Genomic DNA, 21223 nt, shown 5'->3' on the forward strand with positions numbered 1-21223 from the left:
TGGTTCCTGTGATGTGATGATGACGGAAAAGGGGATGGTTTGTAGTTTGGGACATTGTGGGAAGTCCGGGAAACTTTTAGTTTTGAGATTCCACAGATGTGCCAGGTGCTATTCTAATAAAGGTACTTTTGAGATGAAGCCTGTCTCGGAGTTACTGATTGGAATGGAGGTTCCCTGGAACGCTGACATATAGCTTGGCAGAATGTGTAAATAGGTGCTAGTAAGCCAAGAAAAAGGATTTATAACATAATATTCTTGTTCTTTTTGGGTTAGGGTTAGGGGGACTGATGGAGAAAGAAAGGCTTTTTTGTAACCTGAAAGACTAACAAATTTATTGCTTGATACTTTGGGAGAGTGTATAGCCCATTTAATCAGATGCTCGAGACGTTATCTGAGTGTCAAAGTAGGAAAAATTCTGTTAATTGTTATTGTAATTAAATCAGTTATTCCATTGGTGGGTGATAATACGGAACACTAGGGTTTAGTACCCATTCCCACACATAAGCATAATTGTCTCTATATATTCATAACTTAGAATGGCATGAACTTTCTCATTTATGTATATGGGCTACAAACCACAAATCCTACACTACAACAAATATCTCATTCTTTAAGATGCCACTTTTCCCCCCCCGACAGACTGACACACTTATTTCTCAGTCAATAGACTACTTACATTTTCATTCTCCCTGACTGATTGATTAAGTTATTTATTTGATTTGTAGGCTGCCTACTTATCAAATTTTGCTGGGTGGTTTACAAAGAATAATAATAATAATAAATGTTAAAAATTGAACAAAATTCCAAAAATGCAGCACACCCATTGCACTAAGGGTAAAGAAACACAAAATATGCTTTATTATATAGTTTCATCTTGCATCCTGCCCAATGCATGTAGACAGGAGTGGGATTCAACTGATGTTACTACCTGTTTGGTGACCATGTTTTGCATGCGCATGCGTGGTTGATGCGCACTGCACATGCGTGTAAACAACCTTAAGCTGTGCCACCCAGACAGCTGAAAAGCACTATGCATAGGTGCGCAGCATTTGAAAAACCGCTTTTTGCAGCTGAGGTTGAAAATGCAGGAAATAAAGGACAGGTAAGAGCCCAGGCAGGCAGGTGGGCCAAACAGCAGCAAACACAGAACCAGTTTGGTGTTTGCTGCTCTTCAGAGCTACCAGTTCTATAGAGCTGGGCAGAACTGGTAGCATCCTACCCCCTGCATGGGGACGGAAACAAGTCCCTCCTACAGACTGGCATGGGCAGGTCCATGGAAAGGAGGATGCTGTTCTCATGGGCAGCCATGGTGACAAAGAAGACACACTTCCTGCGTCCCATGAAATAGCATTGTTTTATTGATAGGATCCAGAGCGTGCCAGCCCTATCAGGGACTCTCATATGATTTTTCTTTTGAGAATGTAAAACTAAAAATCAAGATAGAACAAGATTGTATAGAAAAATACAGGCTCAGATATACATGTTCTCCTTCCTTAAAGGGATACCTTTTAATTAATAGCAGTAGCAATGCTAACTAGTAAGTGATAAGATTGTAGTGAGATGTGAATGCATATATGAACCTTATTTCATCAGCACTGTCTGGTTTCAGAATCTGTGGCAACATCTAAAATCCAAGCATTGCCAAGATAGAGCTTGCTATATGGAATAATTTGTATCCTTTTTCTAGGTGGTCCGTCTCACTTGGTGGTCTGTGTGTAGGGATTCTGTCTACTACACTCTGTCTGTAATAGTCCTGATTGTGGTAAGTTTTGTCAGTTTTCTTCACCATGTTCTGGAATATAGCTGAGCTTGAGATTTTGGTTCTCAATAGACCTCCTTACAGAAGGACTCCTTAAAAGACAAATATGGTGGATTTCCCCATTTTAAAAAATTCCCACACAAAGGATCTTGGGAACTACCCACAGTTGGTTAGAAGATGGGAGACTATATAAATGTTTTAAGTAAATAAGTAAATGAATAGATAAATAAGACGTTAAATGTGTATGCTTCAGTCTCCCACAACCTGGTACCTTTTAGATCATGTGAAGAAGGCAAATTCCTGGAATGGCCATGGTAGCTGAGAATGAAGAGATGCATTCAAACACATAACCATCTTCTTACTGTTTACAGCTGCTCTTGGTTTTATGTTTTTAAATGTTTTTGTTATTTTAATGTTGTAGCTGTCCAGGATAATTTACTTGAAATCGATGCCTATATAAATTGTTAGATAAATAAATACATCTGGCCATTAGCAGATGGGGCAAGGGCAGTGTGTCTTCTGCATTCTTTCATGTGTTTATCAAGGGCAACTTGGAGTTAACTCAAATTTCTGCATAGGCAAATTTTCATTCAGCCTGAGATTCCAATGGTCCCATTTGTCAGGGATGACAAACAACCAGGAGCAATATTAGAAGAGACTTTGCTATCATTTCCAATTCCTAAGCTGCAGTATGGTCCTGTGTTAGGAGATTAGTAGGAAATTTAAACGACTGCTTAATCCTGCTATCATGTGACCTGGGAAAGACATCAGCTGTGAACTTTTGAGAGGTGTCCAGGGATGCTAAAAGTTGCTTTTAGCATTATAAACTATTGCTTTTAATTATTTTAGGGTTGGCTTTGTTCATGATAAAAATCAATTAATTCTCCCCAAATAAGCCACCTACTTGCCTCTGAAGCTAACAGATCTTGACAATTGGCAGCCAAATGTAATGCAGAAATACCACCTTCCCAATATAGTCTAAATTAAACTGTATACCTATTTTTTCTTAGTACATATTGTACTGAATTTTGGATCAGCGAGGTATTTGTCCTGTAAAGTTGGAAATGCAAGAATGGCATGCTGCTTTTTTATTTTAAGGAAATCTTCTATTCACAGGAATTACTTTATTCCAAGCATCTTCAGTGCTTTCTAATTCATGGCCTCTTAACCTAGACTTTTGCAGCTCTGCCCACTATATAATTTAATCACTGTCTACAACAAGCTTTCCAGCTTGACCTCCAATTCTCCTAGCTTCGAAGTCTTGGAGTAGTAATCTTAATATCCCAGGAAGTTCCCAAATTTTCCAAGCTTGCTCTACCTAAAAAATGCTACTATATATTTTGCCGAGCACCAGTGGCCTTCATTATTGAAACAATGATTCAGGACCAAAAATCAGTAGTAACTGAGAATAAAACTCCTAGCTGATTCTGCCTGGAGACCATTCTATGCTCAACTTTATATGTATACATGTCACTGTGTTCCATAATGTAGCCAAATTTCTTTTCACTTGAATTATATAATTATTCCATTTTTCCCTTTCTTTTTCACTCTTTTTTAGTTTATATATGATGAGAAAATTGTATGGTAAGTGGTTCTTTTCATTTCTTCATGTTGTTTAATTAAGAGAAGTAAACTTGGACATCTGCCCTTGGGGTTAGATGGAATTATTTTTTGTAAAACTTCCAGCACATCCTCCAGTTTGGATTCTTTCTGTAATTAGAATAGAAAGATGGGGACTAGTTTTATTGATGTGTCAGTAAGGCAAGAGGTTTTTGGATCTTGAAATTTCATAGCTATTTCTAATGGTTTCCTAGCGTACTTTGCTTCATTCCCCTCATCAGTGACGGAAAACTTTCAGCAGAGTTTTCAAGGATCCAGAATCCTTCTAAAATGTGGGCGCTTTATGTTGTTAGAAAACGTTTATTTCAAATGATTTATTTATTTCACGTTTTGGGGACTCTCAGCCAATTTCCCAGCTAAGGAAAGATAGCTCCCTAAGTATCTTTAGGTGAGGTGATTCTTGTTCCAACTTAATATTTTTGATTATAAATAGTTGGGGGCGGGATTGAGAAGTCTGGCTGCAAAGGTATAAGGTAGATTGACTGATTGTATTTATGAACACTATGAAGCATTGAGAGAAAAACAAATTGCAACTGGCTGCAGGAAAGAGTGAGTAAGAAGAGGTGCAAAGAACAGATAGACATAACAACTTCTTTGGTTTAATATATGAAGTGCTAGAAGTGGAGGAAAGTGCTTATAATAGTTCTACTGATATATTCCACAAAAAATATGTAACACTACTACAAATGGCACTAGCCTTACTACTAATTTCCTTCCTTTTATTTATTTGAGGTGGGAAAGCCTTATACTCATCATTATGTATTTCTTCTATATACTTATCATGAAGTAAGTACTCTTAACTCTGTGCTTTAAATATATGTGGCTAATAGGCATATGAGCTTGCAATGTACTTTGCTAGATAACTAAGAATAGCTCACTTTCCTTGCTTTATTGCTGTTAATTTCCCCAACTAGTAGTAGATGTTCTGCTTAAATGTATATTGTCTGCAATAACTTGAGGCTCATTTTTATGATCTACATTTGGGCTATTGAAATTGAAGATGAACGAGAACATTCGGTCTTTATGATAGCCTTTCATTGCCTAGTGCCCTCCAGTATGTTGGAAGCCACTTCCATTACCACTAGCCAGCACAGCCTTTGGCAGTAGAGATTGAGGTAATGGGTAATGAAATCCAATGTTGTATTACAAGAGCAAAGAGTATGGAATGCATCCAAGAGAAGTAATTTTCCAAAGAAACTAAGGAAGGGGTTATATATCAGAAATATTCTCCTTGTTTCTTCATATTCAAAATAGCCCATTTGAAAGAGCATTGTAAGCAGCCAAGGTAAGTAATGCGGGGAGGATTGCACAAAGAAAGCTTTAATTCAAAATGAAGCATGCTTGCATTTATGGACTTGGCTTTGGAGAATTTGAATTAGTTTTTATATTGGCTATTCATCAGCTACCCTTGCAAGAAATAAAGGCTTTTCTTTTGTATTTGTATTTGCAATGCTACAGAAATAATTAACATAATTATTTTACAGCAGTGTCATAAATCATTATATCCAAATTAGAAAACATTTCAGAGGGGAGCATAGAAATAGTTCAAAAGCCGTTTTTGTCTGTGATTCATAGCCACTGGGATCATACAGTCAGAGTTAGAGGTACTGCTATAAAGTTATGATGCGTTCAAGGATAAAGGCCTCTTCTGAAGAACTCATGAATCTGGCCTTTTTCTTCTGCATATCCCTCAGAGCAACATAGATGTTGAAAACACAATACAGGTAGTCCCTGACTTATGACCACATTTGGGATCAGAACTCCCATTTCTAAGCAAGGCAATTTTTAAGTGAGCCATGCCCTATTTTTTGACCTTTTTGTCATGGTTATTAAATCACTACGCGAATTAAGTGAAGCATGCAGTCATTAAGCAAATCTAGCTTCCCTCATTGACTTGGCTTCTTGGAAACATGTTGCAGCATTTTAGTTGCTATATATAACCTAGATATGACAGTCCCGCTGCCTGGCTCATAGATCTCTGTAATAGTCTCATTTCTTACGTGATCCAAATGAAAATGTAAGCACATTTGCTTTTAGTGGGAGAGAAATATCATTTTAATACAGGTAGTCCTGAATGTATGATCACAACTGAGCCCGAAACTTATGTAGTTAAGTCAGAAATGTGTGAAGTGGGTTTTGCTCCAGTTTACGGCTTTTCTTGTCACCCTTGTTAAGTGAATCGCTGCAGCTGATAAATTTGTAACACAGTTGTTAAGTGAATCTGGTTTCCCCATTGATTTTGCTTGTGAAAAGATCGCAAAAGGGGCTCTCAGCACCCTGGGACACTGCAACCGACATAAATATGAACCAGTTGCCAAGCACCTGGATTTCGATCACATGATCATGGGGATGCTGGAAAGGTTGTAACTGTGAAAAATGGTCCTAAGCCACATTTCTCAGTGCCGTTGTAACTTTGAATGGTCACTAAATGAACTGTTGTAAATCATGGACTAATCATGTATGCATTGAAACTAGCAGGATCTAACAAGGCTTAATTTTGGCCAGATCGTGAGGGGCCTAATTATAATGTAATCATCATTAGCAATAGCTCTTCAACTTATATACCTCTTTACAGTGCTTTACAGCCCTCTCTAAGCGATTTACAGAGTCAGCATATTGCCCCCAACAATCTGGGTCCTCCTTTTACCCACCTCGGAAGGATGGAAGGCTGAGTCAACCTTGAGCCTGGTGGGATTTGAACTGCCAAATTGCAGGCAGCCGGCAGTCAGCAGAAGTGGCCTGCAGTACTGCACTCTAACCATTTCACCACCACGGCTCTTAGCCGGTTATGCTCAAATTAGATGGCACTTGATAAACTGATGTATCACAATCTAACTTGCTCCCAATGGTTGTGAGCACCAGGAATGGAAGGGAAGAGAGCCAGAGCTGTGAGCTGTTCTTTGAAACCTTAGCATTTTTCTCTTTATACTTCTAGATTCAACATGAAGATGCAGAACTTCTTTACTATGAAAAGTATGAATGTTGGTAATGGCAACACTGTGAACAGTGAACTGGAAGATGGTAATAAATCTTATGACATTAGCCGTGATGATCCCTCCATACCATTGCTACGGAAAGGTAAGGCTAAGCAGACATGAGCTGAGCAGAAGGTCTTGGAAACAATGCTATTCACTACTAGTGATTCGAACTCTGATGGCAGACTTCCACAAGCTTAAGATAAGATATTATTTATGTTTAATAAATGGACTGGACAAACACAAGCAATCTAGAGTCACTCACATTTTTCTGTATGCATTATATACCATGTATTTATTTAATACAGAGCAGTAATAAGGCCTACCATATCTCTTAAGGTTAGATTATTCAAAAGGATCCTTTAAACCAGGGGTCCCCAACCACCGGTCCGTGGACCGGTACCGGTCCGTGGAACAAGTCCTACCGGGCCGCTGGTTTGCTGGGCGCCGCCATCTTTTTTTGATGAAAAAGTACTTCCGGTGAGCTTTTCCGGGTAGAAAGCCATTTCTACCAGGAAAAGCTCACCGGAAGCGCTGGCGCCGCCATCTTTTTTTGATGAAAAAGTGCTTCCGGTGAGGTCACCGGAAGCACTTTTTCATCAAAAAAAGATGGCGCCCAGCTGATGCCGGTACCGGGCCGCGGCGCCCAGCTGATGCCGGTACCGGGCCGCGGCGCCCAGCTGATGCTGGTACCGGGCCGCGGCATAAAAAAGGTTGGGGATCACTGCTTTAAATAATGCTCAGGATTTTTCAGGAGATTCTAAGAAGATGAGAGTTTTCAAATAATTTAAAAAGAAACATTTCTTCCAGTATTGGAGTTAATGTTAGAACATAATGTTAATGTCAGTGTCATCATAATCATGCTGGACGAAAGATAGAATTGGTGCATCACCAATTAAGATATATAGAATATAGGTGAAAGTGCTTGCCTTTTTGCCCTGGGCAGCAGACTTTCACACTGAAAAACATCAGTTTTGCATCAAATAATTAAATTCTTAACCATTTAGAAAAGGAACGGTTCTTCTGCTCCCACTTTTCTTTACACTAATATTATATGGAAAAATGAATATTGGTTCTTTTTAATAATTCTAAAAGATCTGCTTTCTTCTGAAACTGAAAATAAGATCGTTCTCTTACATACAACAACCTTCATGAGATTTGCAAGCAAAAACCCTGTTTTTACATTTTATCACTATGCCTTTATTTGTCTTGCTTTGTTGCTTTCCCTGCAAGGGGGAATATTCTAGCCACTGAATAACAATTGCTTGTTATCCACAGAGTATGTTATAATATCTTGAAAAGACATTGCATACCTGTAACTAAAATCAAGGTCTTTATGTTCATAAAGAATATACACACATCTGTATCATCTGCCATTCAAGAACTGAGAGATGCCTTATTTCTGTTAACTGAAATATGCCATGGATTGATAAACTGCTATTTCTATGGCTTTTTTAAAAACTTTGTCAGATCAACCATCACCTGAACCAGACTTCTAAATCTTTTAGCTGTGAGGGTTGCTTCCAGCAAGGATGCTTAGGATATCTGTTAATATCTCTCCGGAACCAGCAAAGCTTGGGTCTCATCTTAACCTTCTCCGTTGTCTTGAGTTCAGAGGCTGATTATTGCCTGCAAAAGGGCACCTGCTCTCTGCCGACTACATTCCATGTTCTGATAGCAGGAATTCTATTACTTGAGGCTACAGATAAAAAGGAAGGTTTTCAGACTGCTATCTTGAAGCTTGTAAATTTATTGCTTTCAAGCCGCTACAAGGAACATTAGAAAAAAAACATGAGGAAAAAAAACTTCTGGTACAAGATTCTCATATACACAAAGCTCCTCAGCTGGTAGAAAATCCAATTTCAGACAAGCCTTTTGTGCAAGAAAACAAGACTTTTATTTTTGCAACTAATGTTTGTGCTTTTAGAATAACAGCACAGTGCCTCCGTTATTATGAACATTGTTTATATGCTCTGGCCCAGTCAGTAGAAACTCACAATGACGAAATACATATGCAGACTTGTAGTGAATCCAGATCAAATGTCTCAAGTATGTGTCCACATTCCAGAGGACTAGCCTCATGGGGTTTGTTTGTTTGTTTGTTTGGAGCAAAAACAAAAAGTGGTACCTTAACCTAACAAACAGCAAATGTTTCATGACTTTTTTTTCATGACCCCAAGCTGTTTTTTCAGTTGCAGTTCATTCCAAAAAATATCAGAATGACCAGAAGAAAAAGGAAAACTCCAGAGGCCATTTTAGTAGGCAGTTCTTGATAGGTGGAAATGAGAAAAGCTCAGCTGTTGAAACAATTTTCTGCACAGTGATGAAATATTGGAGCTCTACAGGAGGCTGAAGCCCATTAAGGGTTTTATCAATAAACTACTTTGCAATATGCAAGCTCTTTGTGAGAAGTTTTCATTTAAGTTTTAGCACACAGTTGAGTATGCCTCTTGGATTCCATGCCATTAATTATTCTCTACTGAGCCATATCTGTAAGATGTTTATCCACTAGATTTTGTGCACTTACTCCTACAATAATTCTTACATGCCACACATTCTCTACTAGATATATCTAACTTAATGCCCAGATCTGGTGCACTCCAGATCTGTTAAACTTCAACTAACTTGGGTCCCATAACTCTGGACTCATGCTGACTTGTAATTATGAAATTTAAAGGGCGTCAAATTAAAGATAGTGGATTTAGGTGTTTGAAGTTCTTTGTGCTATCTTATAAATGCCTACAACAAGTCATCTATAGAGTAATATTCTTGCTCTCTCTTGCTTCCTCCCACTCAGTAAGCAACAGGGCTGTGGTTAAAGGATAGGAGCATCTGCAACAGTGCTTTAGAAAGGTTCTAGCCAAATTCACACTCAGAATTCCTGACTCATCTCTTAAGATTCAGCCAATTTACTGTGGATCAGTAGTGCAAAGATTAAATAAGGTGCAATTGGGCTCTCATCTTATAGACTTACTGATGACCAGTGTGATTCTGTTTTGTGTTCTGAATATAGATTATAGAATTGTTCTAAACTTTATCTTCCAGTATCTATTGGTTAGCACGTTTCCTCCTTGAAGGGCAGTCTTCCTGTTATTGTTCAATCTTTCAGTCACTTCCTACTCTTCATGATCAGGTGGACATCATTAAGCTGGGCTTGTCAGTCAATAACTGCTTCCTTAAGTTCATGTAAATCCATACTTGTGTTATCAGTAATAGTATTTACTTACTGTATGCTAAGAGCCACAGTGGCATGGTGGTGAAAATATAGTACTGTAGGATACTTCTGCTGCCTGCCAGCTACCTGCAATTCAGCAGTTCAAGTCTCACTGGCTGAAGGTTAACTCAATCTTCCATCCTTCCGAGGTCAGTAAAATGAGGACTCAGATTGTTGGGGGCAATATACTGACTCCATAAATGGCTTAGAGAGGGGCCATAAATCACTATAAAGCGGTATATAAGTCTAAATGCTATTGCTATTGTTACTGTCATGTCCCTGGTGGAGACTGACTCTGAGGGAGAGGAGGAACAGCCGACAGAGAATGGAAATGTGGCTCCTCCAGAGGTTGTGGAGGAGGCTGGGGAAGGGCAGAGGCCGGCTGAGCAGTCAGAGGAGGACCCAGGCCCATCCCCTATCCATCCTAGGTCATGCAGGGAGGAGAGGATACAGGAGAGATGTAGTCTACTTGGGAGGAGAGGGCCTTGATCCTCTTCATGGGCTGCACCTGTGACAATTGAATAAGAGTATGAACTTGCGTACTGGCGAACGCTGGAAATAAAGCATGTAAATATCTCTAGTTTATAGTTCCTCTCTGAGTTTGGCGTCCTTCCCAGTGTGTGTGGACATCCTCCAGCCCTTATCTTGCCTGGTTTGTGTTGCTTTTTTCCTTCTTCGTGTAACTGTTTGTGTGGGAGTTTTTTTGTCTTCCGTCAAAGATATTTGGAGCTTGGAAGCAAAGTGAAGGAATAAAAGAGGCTTCACCTGTTTTCTGTGACTGCGTTTATTTTGTATCCCACCTGGGTCATCACAGCTATTTTATCTTCTTTTCAATTATTTATTTTCAATTACTTTCAATTTTTCCAGCATCAAGGTGTACTCCAGGGCCTATCAAGAAGCTCTCGCATTTTGTTGAGGCTTTAAACAGGATCCATTGGACCAGATCTCCACCCTAAAAATTACTTTTCCCCAATGTATTACAGTGCCAATTCTGAAGAATGCAAAACCAAAATGTACTGGTAAATTACAAGGAGAACACACACACACACCCTTCTAAACCTGCTGGAGCAGGTGATTGGACTAAAATAGATATCTCATTATCTTTCTCCTCCCTCCTCCTTCTTTATTTCTTTTTCTTTCTGTCCCTTCCTTCCATCCCCCCCTCTTTCTTTGTCCCTTTTTCTTTCTTTCCCTTTTCTCTTTCTTTTCTTCCTTCTCTCTCTCTCTCTCTCCCTCTCCCTCCCTCCCTCCCTCCCTCCCTCTCTCAGGCTCACCCCATTGACTTGACTTGCTTGGGCAGGTCCCTCCAATGCAGTGGGCTCAATGGGGTGGACCTGTGAGGCTGGCACCTAGAATGCGGCAGTGTTGGCATGTTTGAAAGCCAGAGGTCGGTAATTTTTGCTGCAAAGAATCACAAAAGCTTCTGGGTTGTGCACAAGAAGGGACACACATGTCAATGCAATTCAGCAATATAAAATAAGGAGATACAAATAAAACAAATCAACAAGAATTGGCAAACCATCTCTGATTAGATTTTATTCACTGCTAGAATCTAATCAGAGATGCTTTGCCTATTCTAGTGCAATGACCTACTCCAGCAGGGTTAGAAGGGAGTGTGTCACGTGTATGTGTGTGCATGGCTGTCAAAACTCCAAAAATGGGTCAAGTATCTCTGGGGAGGCCAGTCATAAATTAGCACACTTGCTAAACAACCGGACATTAAGTGAGGACCACTTGTATTTGGTTTGCCAGTCACCTGGCCGCGCCCATCCAGTCACATGACCACCAAATCACACCTACCCCGTCATGTGACCAAGCCATGCCCAGCCAGCAAGCCATGCCAGCCAGTCACGTGACCATCAAGCCACGCCCACCCAGTCACATGACTAGCAAGCCACACCCTCAAATTAGGCCACACTCACAGAAATTTGAATCTCACCCCTGGGTGGGGGGCACCGAGGATGAGTTTGTAGCACCAAGGGGGCGGTGGACTGAAAAAGTTTGGGAAACACTGTTCTATATCATCTAGTAATGAGTTATTTCTTCTTTGAGTCCAGGCATTCTCAGCTATTTTCTCTACCCCATAGTTCAAAAATATCTATTTTCTTCATTCAGCTTTTTTGATATTCCAGGTTTCATAGCAGTATGTTGCAACTGGGAAATCATGGCCTTGGTAATACATAACTTTGTTGTTTAGAGTAGAATCTGAGTATTTTAATATGTTTCTATATCTGTAATAGTCTTTCCTTAAAGTAGCAAACAACTCCTTATTTCATGGTTTCTACTAGTATCCTTGTGAATGTTGTGGTCTAGAAAATGAAAATATATTATTGCAATTTCTTTTTTTATACTAGGTTGACATTGTATACTGACTCTTAGGGGCTTTTGTAATATTGAGAAGAAAACCAGCTTTTTACACTCTTTTCCATTTTCAATAAGGTGAATTTCTGTTTAGTTTTCCTTATTTCCAGCAGTCAAAGTGGTGTTATCAGCATATTAAAGTTGTTGATGTTTCTCCAGCAATTTTAATATATTTTCTTATAAGTGCCTACAACAAGTCATCTATAGAGATTAATATTCTTGCTGTCTCTTGCCTTCTCCCACTTAGCAAATATTTGTCTTCTAATTCAGCATTTTTCAAGATATATTCTGCAGATAAGTTAAATAAATAAAATATAGTCCTCTTCCAATTTTGAATTTCATTGTCCCATGATTCATTGGAACTGCGGCTTCTTCAGTAGGCTGATTAATTTGTCCAGTAAACGCATGTTTTATCCACAGTGATTTATCCACTGTCATATTATACACAGTCAAAAGCCATTGTATAATTATTAAAGCAAAACTATACGTCTTTTTGGAATGTTTCCATAATTGTAATACCTGTTTCTGTATATAAATGGGTAGATGTCATTTCCAACCATCGAGCATCTTTTTAAAGGCAGGTATCATTGTTAACCAACCAAAAGAGGCTGGCCAAAAATGCTTTTTGACCCCTGCATATACTAATCTTTTCCTGTACAAATATCAATTTGTTTACAAATCATAGTATCAGTACCATCATTCCAAAGGCACTGCTTAAGTGTGAGCTGGGGAAATGGGAAAGTGAAATCCTGTTTCTTACTATACTAGCAATTATGTAATGGCTTATATAGTGGACAGTCTGCCCACAACAGCTCACAGATTTTTCATCCTCAGGCTGCTAAAGTCCCATTTCTTCATGTTCGTTAGCCTGCAACTGTGAACTAGTTAATTCATTATACACAGCCAAAAGTGAATGTGATCTTCTGGAATCTTCCTTGCTTACTTGTCCAGCCTGAATCTCATTGCAAGAGCAGGAACCTGCCATCAGAATTCAGCCATGGTGAATGTGTGGAAAACATTGTTCTCATCATTACTGCATAGCCCAAAAGAAAATAATAATGTTTTTTCCTCGATTACCTTTTCTGTCTTTTTTTCTTTTGAAATCACAGCCCTGCAGTTGTCATGTGTGAGATTTTTCTGGAGAATCGTCTTTAATTGTGTGGCTTGAATGAATGTTTTCCTTGGATTTTCATGCCTTCAAATTGAATATTATGTACTAATGGTTGGTTAGTTTTAACAAACTAATTATTTCCTTCTTAACATAAATAAATCGATTGTGTATTACAGTGTGTATTCTAACACATACGTCTCCTGTCTGCTCAGCCTTACTGTGCTTGCTATTTCTAGCTGGTAGCATTTGTTCGTTTTCGTGCATTGATTGTTACTTCCTTTTACTAATACTTACAACTGCATGTTACATCTCTTGGCCTAGAACAGAAGTCAGTATAGTATCAAGTAGTTTTCTGGGCAGAAATAAGGAAGTAGTTTCTATTGTCTTCTTTCTAGGTTGGTTTTTTTTTGGTGTGTGGGGGGGGGGTATCTTCTTCCAAGTACTAATCAGGCTTTACCCTACTTATCTTTAAATAGATACATAAGAACAGACCGTTTTCTTTTAAATATAACCTGAAAGTTTAAATATTTGATTCTTAAGAAAATGTGGATAATGAACCTGCTTATTTGATTATCAGGAAGAAACGTTACATTTTAAGGAATTTAAGGGAACTGCGTAGCTGCTATATAGCCAGCATAGAGTAAGTATATAGTCATAATATGTATATATAGAGAGATATAATCAGTAATAATATTACTCTTGAAATATAAAGCAAGAGGATTCAAGAGTGAGGATCACGGTCTAAGAGGAAAAGTTTATTTCCTCACAAAGCCAACATATTTTCTGAAAATAAATGGGCAAATATAGTGAAAAGTCCTATTTGACATGCATCCTATTTTGACTACAGATGAGAAATTGAATTTTTTTTTTGAAGTGTCAGGTTAATGCCCTCTGAATTACTCCAAAAGAGCATTATAAACAAATGTGGGAAAAAGTAGAGAAAATTAGAATTATTAATTGGCATTGTGGTCACTAGTGAAAGGAACACAAGAACCTGGACGCAATTCTGTGGTGATGGTCGATGAGATTATTTGTTCCAGTCCTCCAAAATACCGTTTCCCTGAAGCTGGCTTGCGAATAATGATTACCAATAAATTTGGACCAAGAACCAGACTACGGATGGCAAGCAGGTTAATTATTAATGAGGTGAGTCCAGAGTGGAGAAAATAATTAAAATGTTGACCAGCTTAGTCAATTACTTTTTATGAGTCCTATTCATTTAATTCTTACTATGTTCTATTCTTAAAGTAATTAATAGATAGTGTAAGACATTCAGAACTCTCAAATAATGAGATGTATTTATATTTCAATTTACATATTGAAATATTTCATAAATTATATTTATAATTGAATTATATTACAATTGAACTAAAAATTAAAGTCAAGTGAATAAAATTCAAATTACATAAATTTCAATAAAATGTATTGAAAATTTCAATGTATAAATTGAAGCTATAAAAAAGAGAAATAAATCCTCATGCTGGTTGATGGGAGATTTTTTTTCAAAGGTAAGGACTTACCAAAAGGTCTTACCATTAAAATACACAGGAGTGGCTGACACTAGAATAGTTTCTACTCCAGCAGTTCAAGTCCTAGTGCTGTGAGTCAAGATGAACTCCCATCACTCGCTTCAACTTCTGTCAACCTAAGAGTTCAAAAACATGTTTTGTGCGAGTAGATAAAATAGGTACCACTTTGATGGGGGGGGGATGAGCTGGTTCTCCATTCAGGCAGTCATATCCCTGCCCTCTGAGCCTTCCTGGCTATGTCACTCTTTTGCAAGGCAGCTCTAGTGGAGGGAGAAGACCTCTGGGTGATGTTGCAGGAAGAACCACTTGTCCTTTCTGGTGTGGTGCACCATGGGACACGCACAATCGTTTCCTACAAGAAAGCTTGTATGCGGTTCTTCCTGCAACTTGGCAGTTAAACTACTACTTTGCAATTGCAGTGTAGTCTCCTGGCTAATGTAACAATGTCGTAGGCTAATAACAAATAATAATAATTAAGAATATTTGCTTCTTAGAATTTAAAAGCCCAGGTAACATCTGTTTAAAGAGCAGAATGCTCTTAAAGTCATTGGGCTTTTTTCTGTACATTTTAGCGTCAGCGTCTAATTCATTCTTCCAATGGCCAGTTGATTCAGAATGGAAGACATGAGAATATTGAAAACGGGGCCATCCATGCTGACAACCAAGAGGAAGCAGAACACATTGCCCTGTCTCCATTTTCACCACCAGGTAAATATTCAAGGCACGATATGGAATAAACAAGAAAGCAAGAAATTTCTCCAGGAAAACTCTGCCAAAGAAATAGGGCTTCAAAAAAGAGTGCCATTTTTCCCCCATTAGGGTTGGGAATTCTGGGAGCTGAAGTCTACAAATCTGAAAGTTGACAAGTTTAAAAACACTGGAATATCTATGGAGATTCTCAGTAAACCAGATCATGGTTGTCCCAAAAGTGCTTTTTCAAAAGGCAATTGGACTTTCTTTGTTTTTCGTTGAAGATGTCTCGCTTCTCATCTAAGAAGCTTCTTCAGTTCTGAATGAATGGTGGAAAATGGAAAAATTTAATTACTAGTTGACTGCAAGGGAGATAAAACAGAAAAAGTCCACTTGCCTTTTGAAAAAGCATCTTTGGGAATGATCTGTGGAATCATTTCTTAGGTCTTCTAGAACAGTGTTTCTAAACCTCAGCAACATTCAGATGTATGGACTGTTTTGAGATGTTTTGAGCCAGTGTAACCTCTAGCTATAAAATGGTATATAACCTCCCAAAATAAATCACTGCAGTGTAGTGGCAGGAAAAAAAAGGCAAGCATTATGCAGCACTTTAAGGTTGAAAGTATGATAATTGCTAGCAACATTCAAAATCAAACTGCAATTTTGGTTGATGTTCGGTCCTCGATCGATACATAATTTTGGCAAATTGCTTCGTGGGTATCTGGCTCTTATTTCATTCCATTTCCCCCACAATTTGTTTAGAATCCTTGAAATGGAAGAAATTTCATTTTTTTCTCTGTCTTGCTCTTTTCAGAAAGTGTAGTAGACTAAATTATGAACATAGCTGCTGGTTTATATTGCTAGCATATTTTTATTTGATGTTCAGCATTTTTAAAAATATTACTTTATTATCTTACTTTTGATTTTTTTTTTTTTACTGGCAACATTCAAGAGCAACTGTTAAACTTTAGGCTATAATAGAATATAGGTTTGGGAAAGAGGCTAGATAAGTGGCTGTTTTGATTTAATGGACTTCAGAAAGTTATTTCCCATACATTCAACAATTTTGTTCTGCCAGAATAGACATTTTAATTTGGTGGGAACATAAAGAATGGCGAAATTGTGTGGAGGCTGCAGCCAGGATTTTGAGAGGCTGCTTGCAACCAGGAGTCCTTAATTTATGCACCCTTGATCCAGGCAATTGGATATGGTTAAGAATGTTTTAGAAACAAAGCCAATCTTTGGAATGTGCATTTCTCAAAGTTTGCAAGGCAGTTATTGAAAAGCTTCCAGACTGCATAAAAATGCATACAATTTGAATACAAAGTAACTGATTTGATGATCTGATATTATATCAAATACTACATACTGAACATAAAGAGATATACACTGCTCAAAAAAATAAAAGGAACACTTAAAGAACACAATGTAACTCCAAGTCAATCACACTTCTGTGAAATGAAACTGTCCACTTAGGTAGCAACACTGATTGACAATCAATTGCACATGCTGTTGTGCAGATGGAATAGACAACAGGTGGAAAGCATAGGCAGTTAGCAAGACATCCCCAATAAAGGAGTGGTTCTGCAGGTGGTGACCACAGACCACTTCTCAGTTCCTATGCTTTCTGGCTGATGGTTTGGTCACTTTTGAATGCTGGCGGTGCTTTCACTCTAGTGATAGCATGAGACGGAGTCTACAGCCCACACAAGTGGCTCAGGTAGTACAGCTCATCCAGGATGGCACATCAATGCAAGCTGTGGCAAGAAGGTTTGCTGTGTCTGTCAGCGTAGTGTCCAGAGCATGGAGGCGCTACCAGGAGACAGGCCAGTACATCAGGAGACGTGGAGGAGGCCAACAACCCAGCATCAGGACCGCTACCTCCACCTTTGTGCAAGGAGGGACAGGAGGAGCACTGCCAGAGCCCTGCAAAATCACCTCCAGCGGGCCACAAAGGTGCATGTGGCTGCTCAAACGGTCAGAAGCAGACTCCATGAGGGTGGTATGAGGGCCCGACATCCACAGGTGGGGGTTGTGCTTACAGCCCAACACCGTGCAGGATGTTTGGCATTTGCCAGAGAACACCAAAATTGGCAAATTCGCCACTGGCGCCCTGTGCTCTTCACAGATGAAAGCAGGTTCACACTGAGCACATGTGACAGATGTGACAGGGTCTGGAGATGCTGTGGAGAACGGTCTGCTGCCTGCAACATCCTCCAGTATGACTGGTTTGGCAGTGGGTCAGTAATGGTGTGGAGTGGCATTTCTTTAGGGGGCCGCACAGCGCTCCATGTGCTCACCAGAGGTAGCCTGACTGCCATTAGGTACTGAGATGAGATCCTCAGACCCCTTGTGAGACCATATGCTGGTGCGGTTGGCCCTGGGTTCCTCCTAATGCACAACAATGCTAGACCTCATGTGGCTGGAGTGTGTCAGCAGTTCCTGGAAGACAAAGGCATTGATGCTATGGACTGGCCTGCCTGTTCCCCAGACCTGAATCCAATTGAGCACTTCTGGGACATCATGTCTCGCTCCATCCACCAACGCCACGTTGCACCACAGACTGTCAAGGAGTTGGGGGATGCTTTAGTCCAGGTGTGGGAGGAAATCCCTCAGGAGAACATCCGCCACCTCATCAGGAGCATGCCCAAGCGTTGTAGGGAGGTCATACAGGACGTGGAGGCCACACACAATACTGAGCCTCATTTTGACTTGTTTTAAGGACATTACATCAAAATTGGATCAGCCTGTAGTGTTTTTTTCCCACTTTAATTTTGAGTGTAACTCCAAATCCAGACCTCCATGGGTTGCTAAATTTGATTTCCATTGCTAATTTTTGTGTGATTTTGTTGTCAGCGCATTCAATTATGTAATGAACAAAGTATTTAATAAGAATATTTCATTCATTCAGATCTAGGATGTCTTATTTTTGTGTTCCCTTTATTTTTTTGAGCAGTGTATTTCTGGGGAATCTACATTATTACAATACTGTGGCTATAGATTAAGAGTTACATTATTTTCTGATCAAAGCACAATTGGGAAAGAGAAAAAATAGGTTCTTCCTCAAGTAAATGTTTTTTGTTTAAAGGCTTGTATGTAAATGCTTCATGTCTGTGAAAAGTAGAACTGAATCCTCAGGATACTACTGACTTTTTAAAGCAATCATTCCCATCCCTAAATTGGACAGTGAAGAATCTGTTGACTAACTAGAACAAGTTAACATGGAGAAAACATTCATATGGCATTGTTGTAAACACCATTTCTTTTGCAATGCTTGATTTGAACATTTTAGAAAGTGTTAGGAACAGTCAGGAATTTGAAGAGAACATGAGAACATTTTCTAGGACATTTCTGTTTGTTAGAAAGTGACTCCAGTCTGCTTTCTGGATAATTTTGGTCTAGCTATTGATTTATAAAATACTGTTAGAGTTAGAAATGACAGCTTGGAAAATTGATCATAGGTACAGTAGGTACTAAAGTTTCAGATTATACGTAGAATTAGTGAGTAAGCTACATTCCTTGGCAGAAGCACATTGATGTTAGGAAAGATATAAAGAGAACCATCAGCTTACTTTTGCCAAGGCCATTGTGATCTTATATTTTCTGTATTTCCTTTTAGATTCAATTTATGTCAATTTAGACAAATCTAAGTGCAGTAATGGCTATCTAGCCTGGAAACCATTCTCTGCTCATTTCATGGTCTCTTGTTGACCATTGCTGGGAATGCGGTGGTAAATTAGAGTACTCTTTTAGCTGTATAATGAAGATTGCCCCAATGTTTCTTTCCTGAATGAGAACCATCTATTATTCATTTTCTCTTATTTTAACTCTGTATTATGGTTGTTTTTAGTGATGGAAAACATTTTGCTTCATTAAAAAAAATCCAGTTAATATAAATGCACAAGCTGGGGAAGAAGAACTGAACAGTAGAGATTGTAGAAAGTAGTGGTCACAATTTATCCTGAAGAGGGCTTTTTTCTCCTGTGGTCAACCTTATCTTTCTTATCCTATTTGCCTTGTTGAAATATTTCCTGCCAATGCTTTGGGACTCTTCCATTAGTTAGAAGAAGTATTTGCGCATACAGTGTGTATACGTAACAGTTTCTGTTAAACAGCTGACAGTGCCAGAGGAGGCAAATAGAATACAACAACTTTGCTTTGTGGAGTACTATCAGAGCAATGCTACTCCCAAAACAATGGCAAATTGAAGCATTTCTTGAAAAAGGACCTCAGTCTATGTGTGAAGTTAACCAGTAGGGAGATATGTTTGTTCATTAATTACATGGTTTCACTTTGCCTTTGAAGAGCCTGCAAAAACTTCACGATGCAGATTATATCAAAATCCCATCAATCCCACAATGAAAGTTTTTCATTGGTTGTTGCTTATTTCCTAGTCTCAGTTTAGAATACTTACTGGTTTTATTCTTTAACATCCTAAATACCCTTTAACATACAAAAGAAGGTCTTGCTTTTTTAAAGGACTGCCTCTTCTAGTCAGATATTATGTCTTCAATTGGCAAGTCTCTTGGAAAAGGTTTCCCTCTTCCTAGGACCATTTGTTGAAAAAAAGAATCCTTTTTCTATATCACTCCAAACTGTGACACTCTTTTCCTTTGAAATTGCAACTACATCACAATTATAATTATTATTTTTCCCTTTGCTTTTCTGTTAGGAATATGAGTCACCTAATAGCTATTTGGGTTAGAAATATATAAACCAGGATAAACATTTTAAAACTGTATCTTTAAGAAAATGCAAAACTGCAATTAGGTGTGGTTTCTCAAACGGCCATAAGATGGAGCCTGGGTTGTTTAGCCTTAGTCTCAGAAGAGAGTGTGAGTAAGTTTCTGTTTCCTTCTGTTGGAGAGTATTGCCATTTTTCCTAATTGACTGCTATTTCTGGATTTGATGTAAGTCTGATACTGAACTGTTTTTGACACTGGACTTTGTTACTGGATTATCCCTGGATTGAAAACTGACTGATTTAACCTGTGAATGACTTTGGACTGCCCATTTTGAACTTTGCTTAAACCTTTATTGAAAGTAAAACCCTACATTTACTGTACAGTGTATCTGTATGCTGTATGTGTATTATTCAAACACTACTGTCAAATATGTCTCCCTGTATGCACTCATTCTCCTGACGGGGAATTACCTCAACACTTTCCAAAAAGTGTATTCTCACGTTCTTCCAAAAAGCTTCAGTGTGGCTATTAAATGGCTTAAATACAAAGTTTTTTAAAATATCTGTGGGTTTTTTTTTTTGTTTGGTGTCTTCAGGTCAGTTTTGATTCCTAGTGATTGCCTGGACAAGTCTCTTCATTTTCTTAGGAAGATTATCCTGCTTGTTAGGGCAGAGAGTATTTAGCAATGTTGAGTAATTTTTCTGTAATAATGGTAGCAGCAGCAGTAGTAATAATAATAATAGTAGTAGTAATAATAATAATATAATAAAATGCCAAATCCAATCTAAACATCTGGTTGACTGAATGACCAACCATTTATTTTAATCATATTGTGTGACTAACCATAATAATTTAAGAATTGTGATTTAAGAAAAAAAAAGGATTGAAATCTACACTTTTCTGGATATCAAAGCCTTCCCTCTCTACTAAAATACACAACTGTGATATTGGCTTTATTTCCTTCAAAACACCTCTAGTATATAACAGTACAGCAATGCACATCAACAAACAGGTTCCCTTTTCTTTCCTTTTGCTCTCCAGTTGGAAAAATGGAAAAAGTCAAATGGTTCCTGAGCTGGCCACTGATAGTTCTCCTCTTTTTCACCATCCCAAACTGTAGCAAGCCACGCTGGGAAAAATTTTTCATGGTGACGTTTGTCTTTTCCACATTATGGATCGCTTTGTTTTCTTATTTTATGGTGTGGATGGTGAGTAATTGCAAAGATATGGGGGGGGGGGGTTTGATTCAGATAACATTTTTAATGATGTTAGGTAGAAA

At 38.6% G+C, this 21223-nt stretch overlaps 1 protein-coding gene across 3 annotated transcripts in view; it reads left to right on the forward strand.

Moving 5' to 3' along the window:
- Window positions 1-21223, forward strand: part of SLC24A4 (solute carrier family 24 member 4) — a 128965-nt gene that overhangs the window by 90946 nt on the left and 16796 nt on the right. Inside the window, exons 7-13 of one of the 3 annotated variants that reach the window (XM_026679206.2) lie at window positions 1688-1762; window positions 3318-3343; window positions 4112-4165; window positions 6315-6457; window positions 14017-14186; window positions 15142-15277; window positions 20986-21152. In XM_026679206.2, the coding sequence (XP_026534991.1) occupies window positions 1688-1762; window positions 3318-3343; window positions 4112-4165; window positions 6315-6457; window positions 14017-14186; window positions 15142-15277; window positions 20986-21152 (771 nt within the window). The remainder of the gene's footprint in view (window positions 1-1687; window positions 1763-3317; window positions 3344-4111; window positions 4166-6314; window positions 6458-14016; window positions 14187-15141; window positions 15278-20985; window positions 21153-21223) is intronic. The other 2 variants (XM_087952084.1, XM_087952085.1) reach the window with 2 other exon arrangements.

This window comes from Notechis scutatus, chromosome 1 (genome assembly GCF_049901735.1).
Source record: "Notechis scutatus isolate UNSWTSFEM ecotype Mainland chromosome 1, rNotScu1.2, whole genome shotgun sequence".
NCBI classification, from domain to species: Eukaryota; Metazoa; Chordata; class Lepidosauria; order Squamata; family Elapidae; genus Notechis; species Notechis scutatus.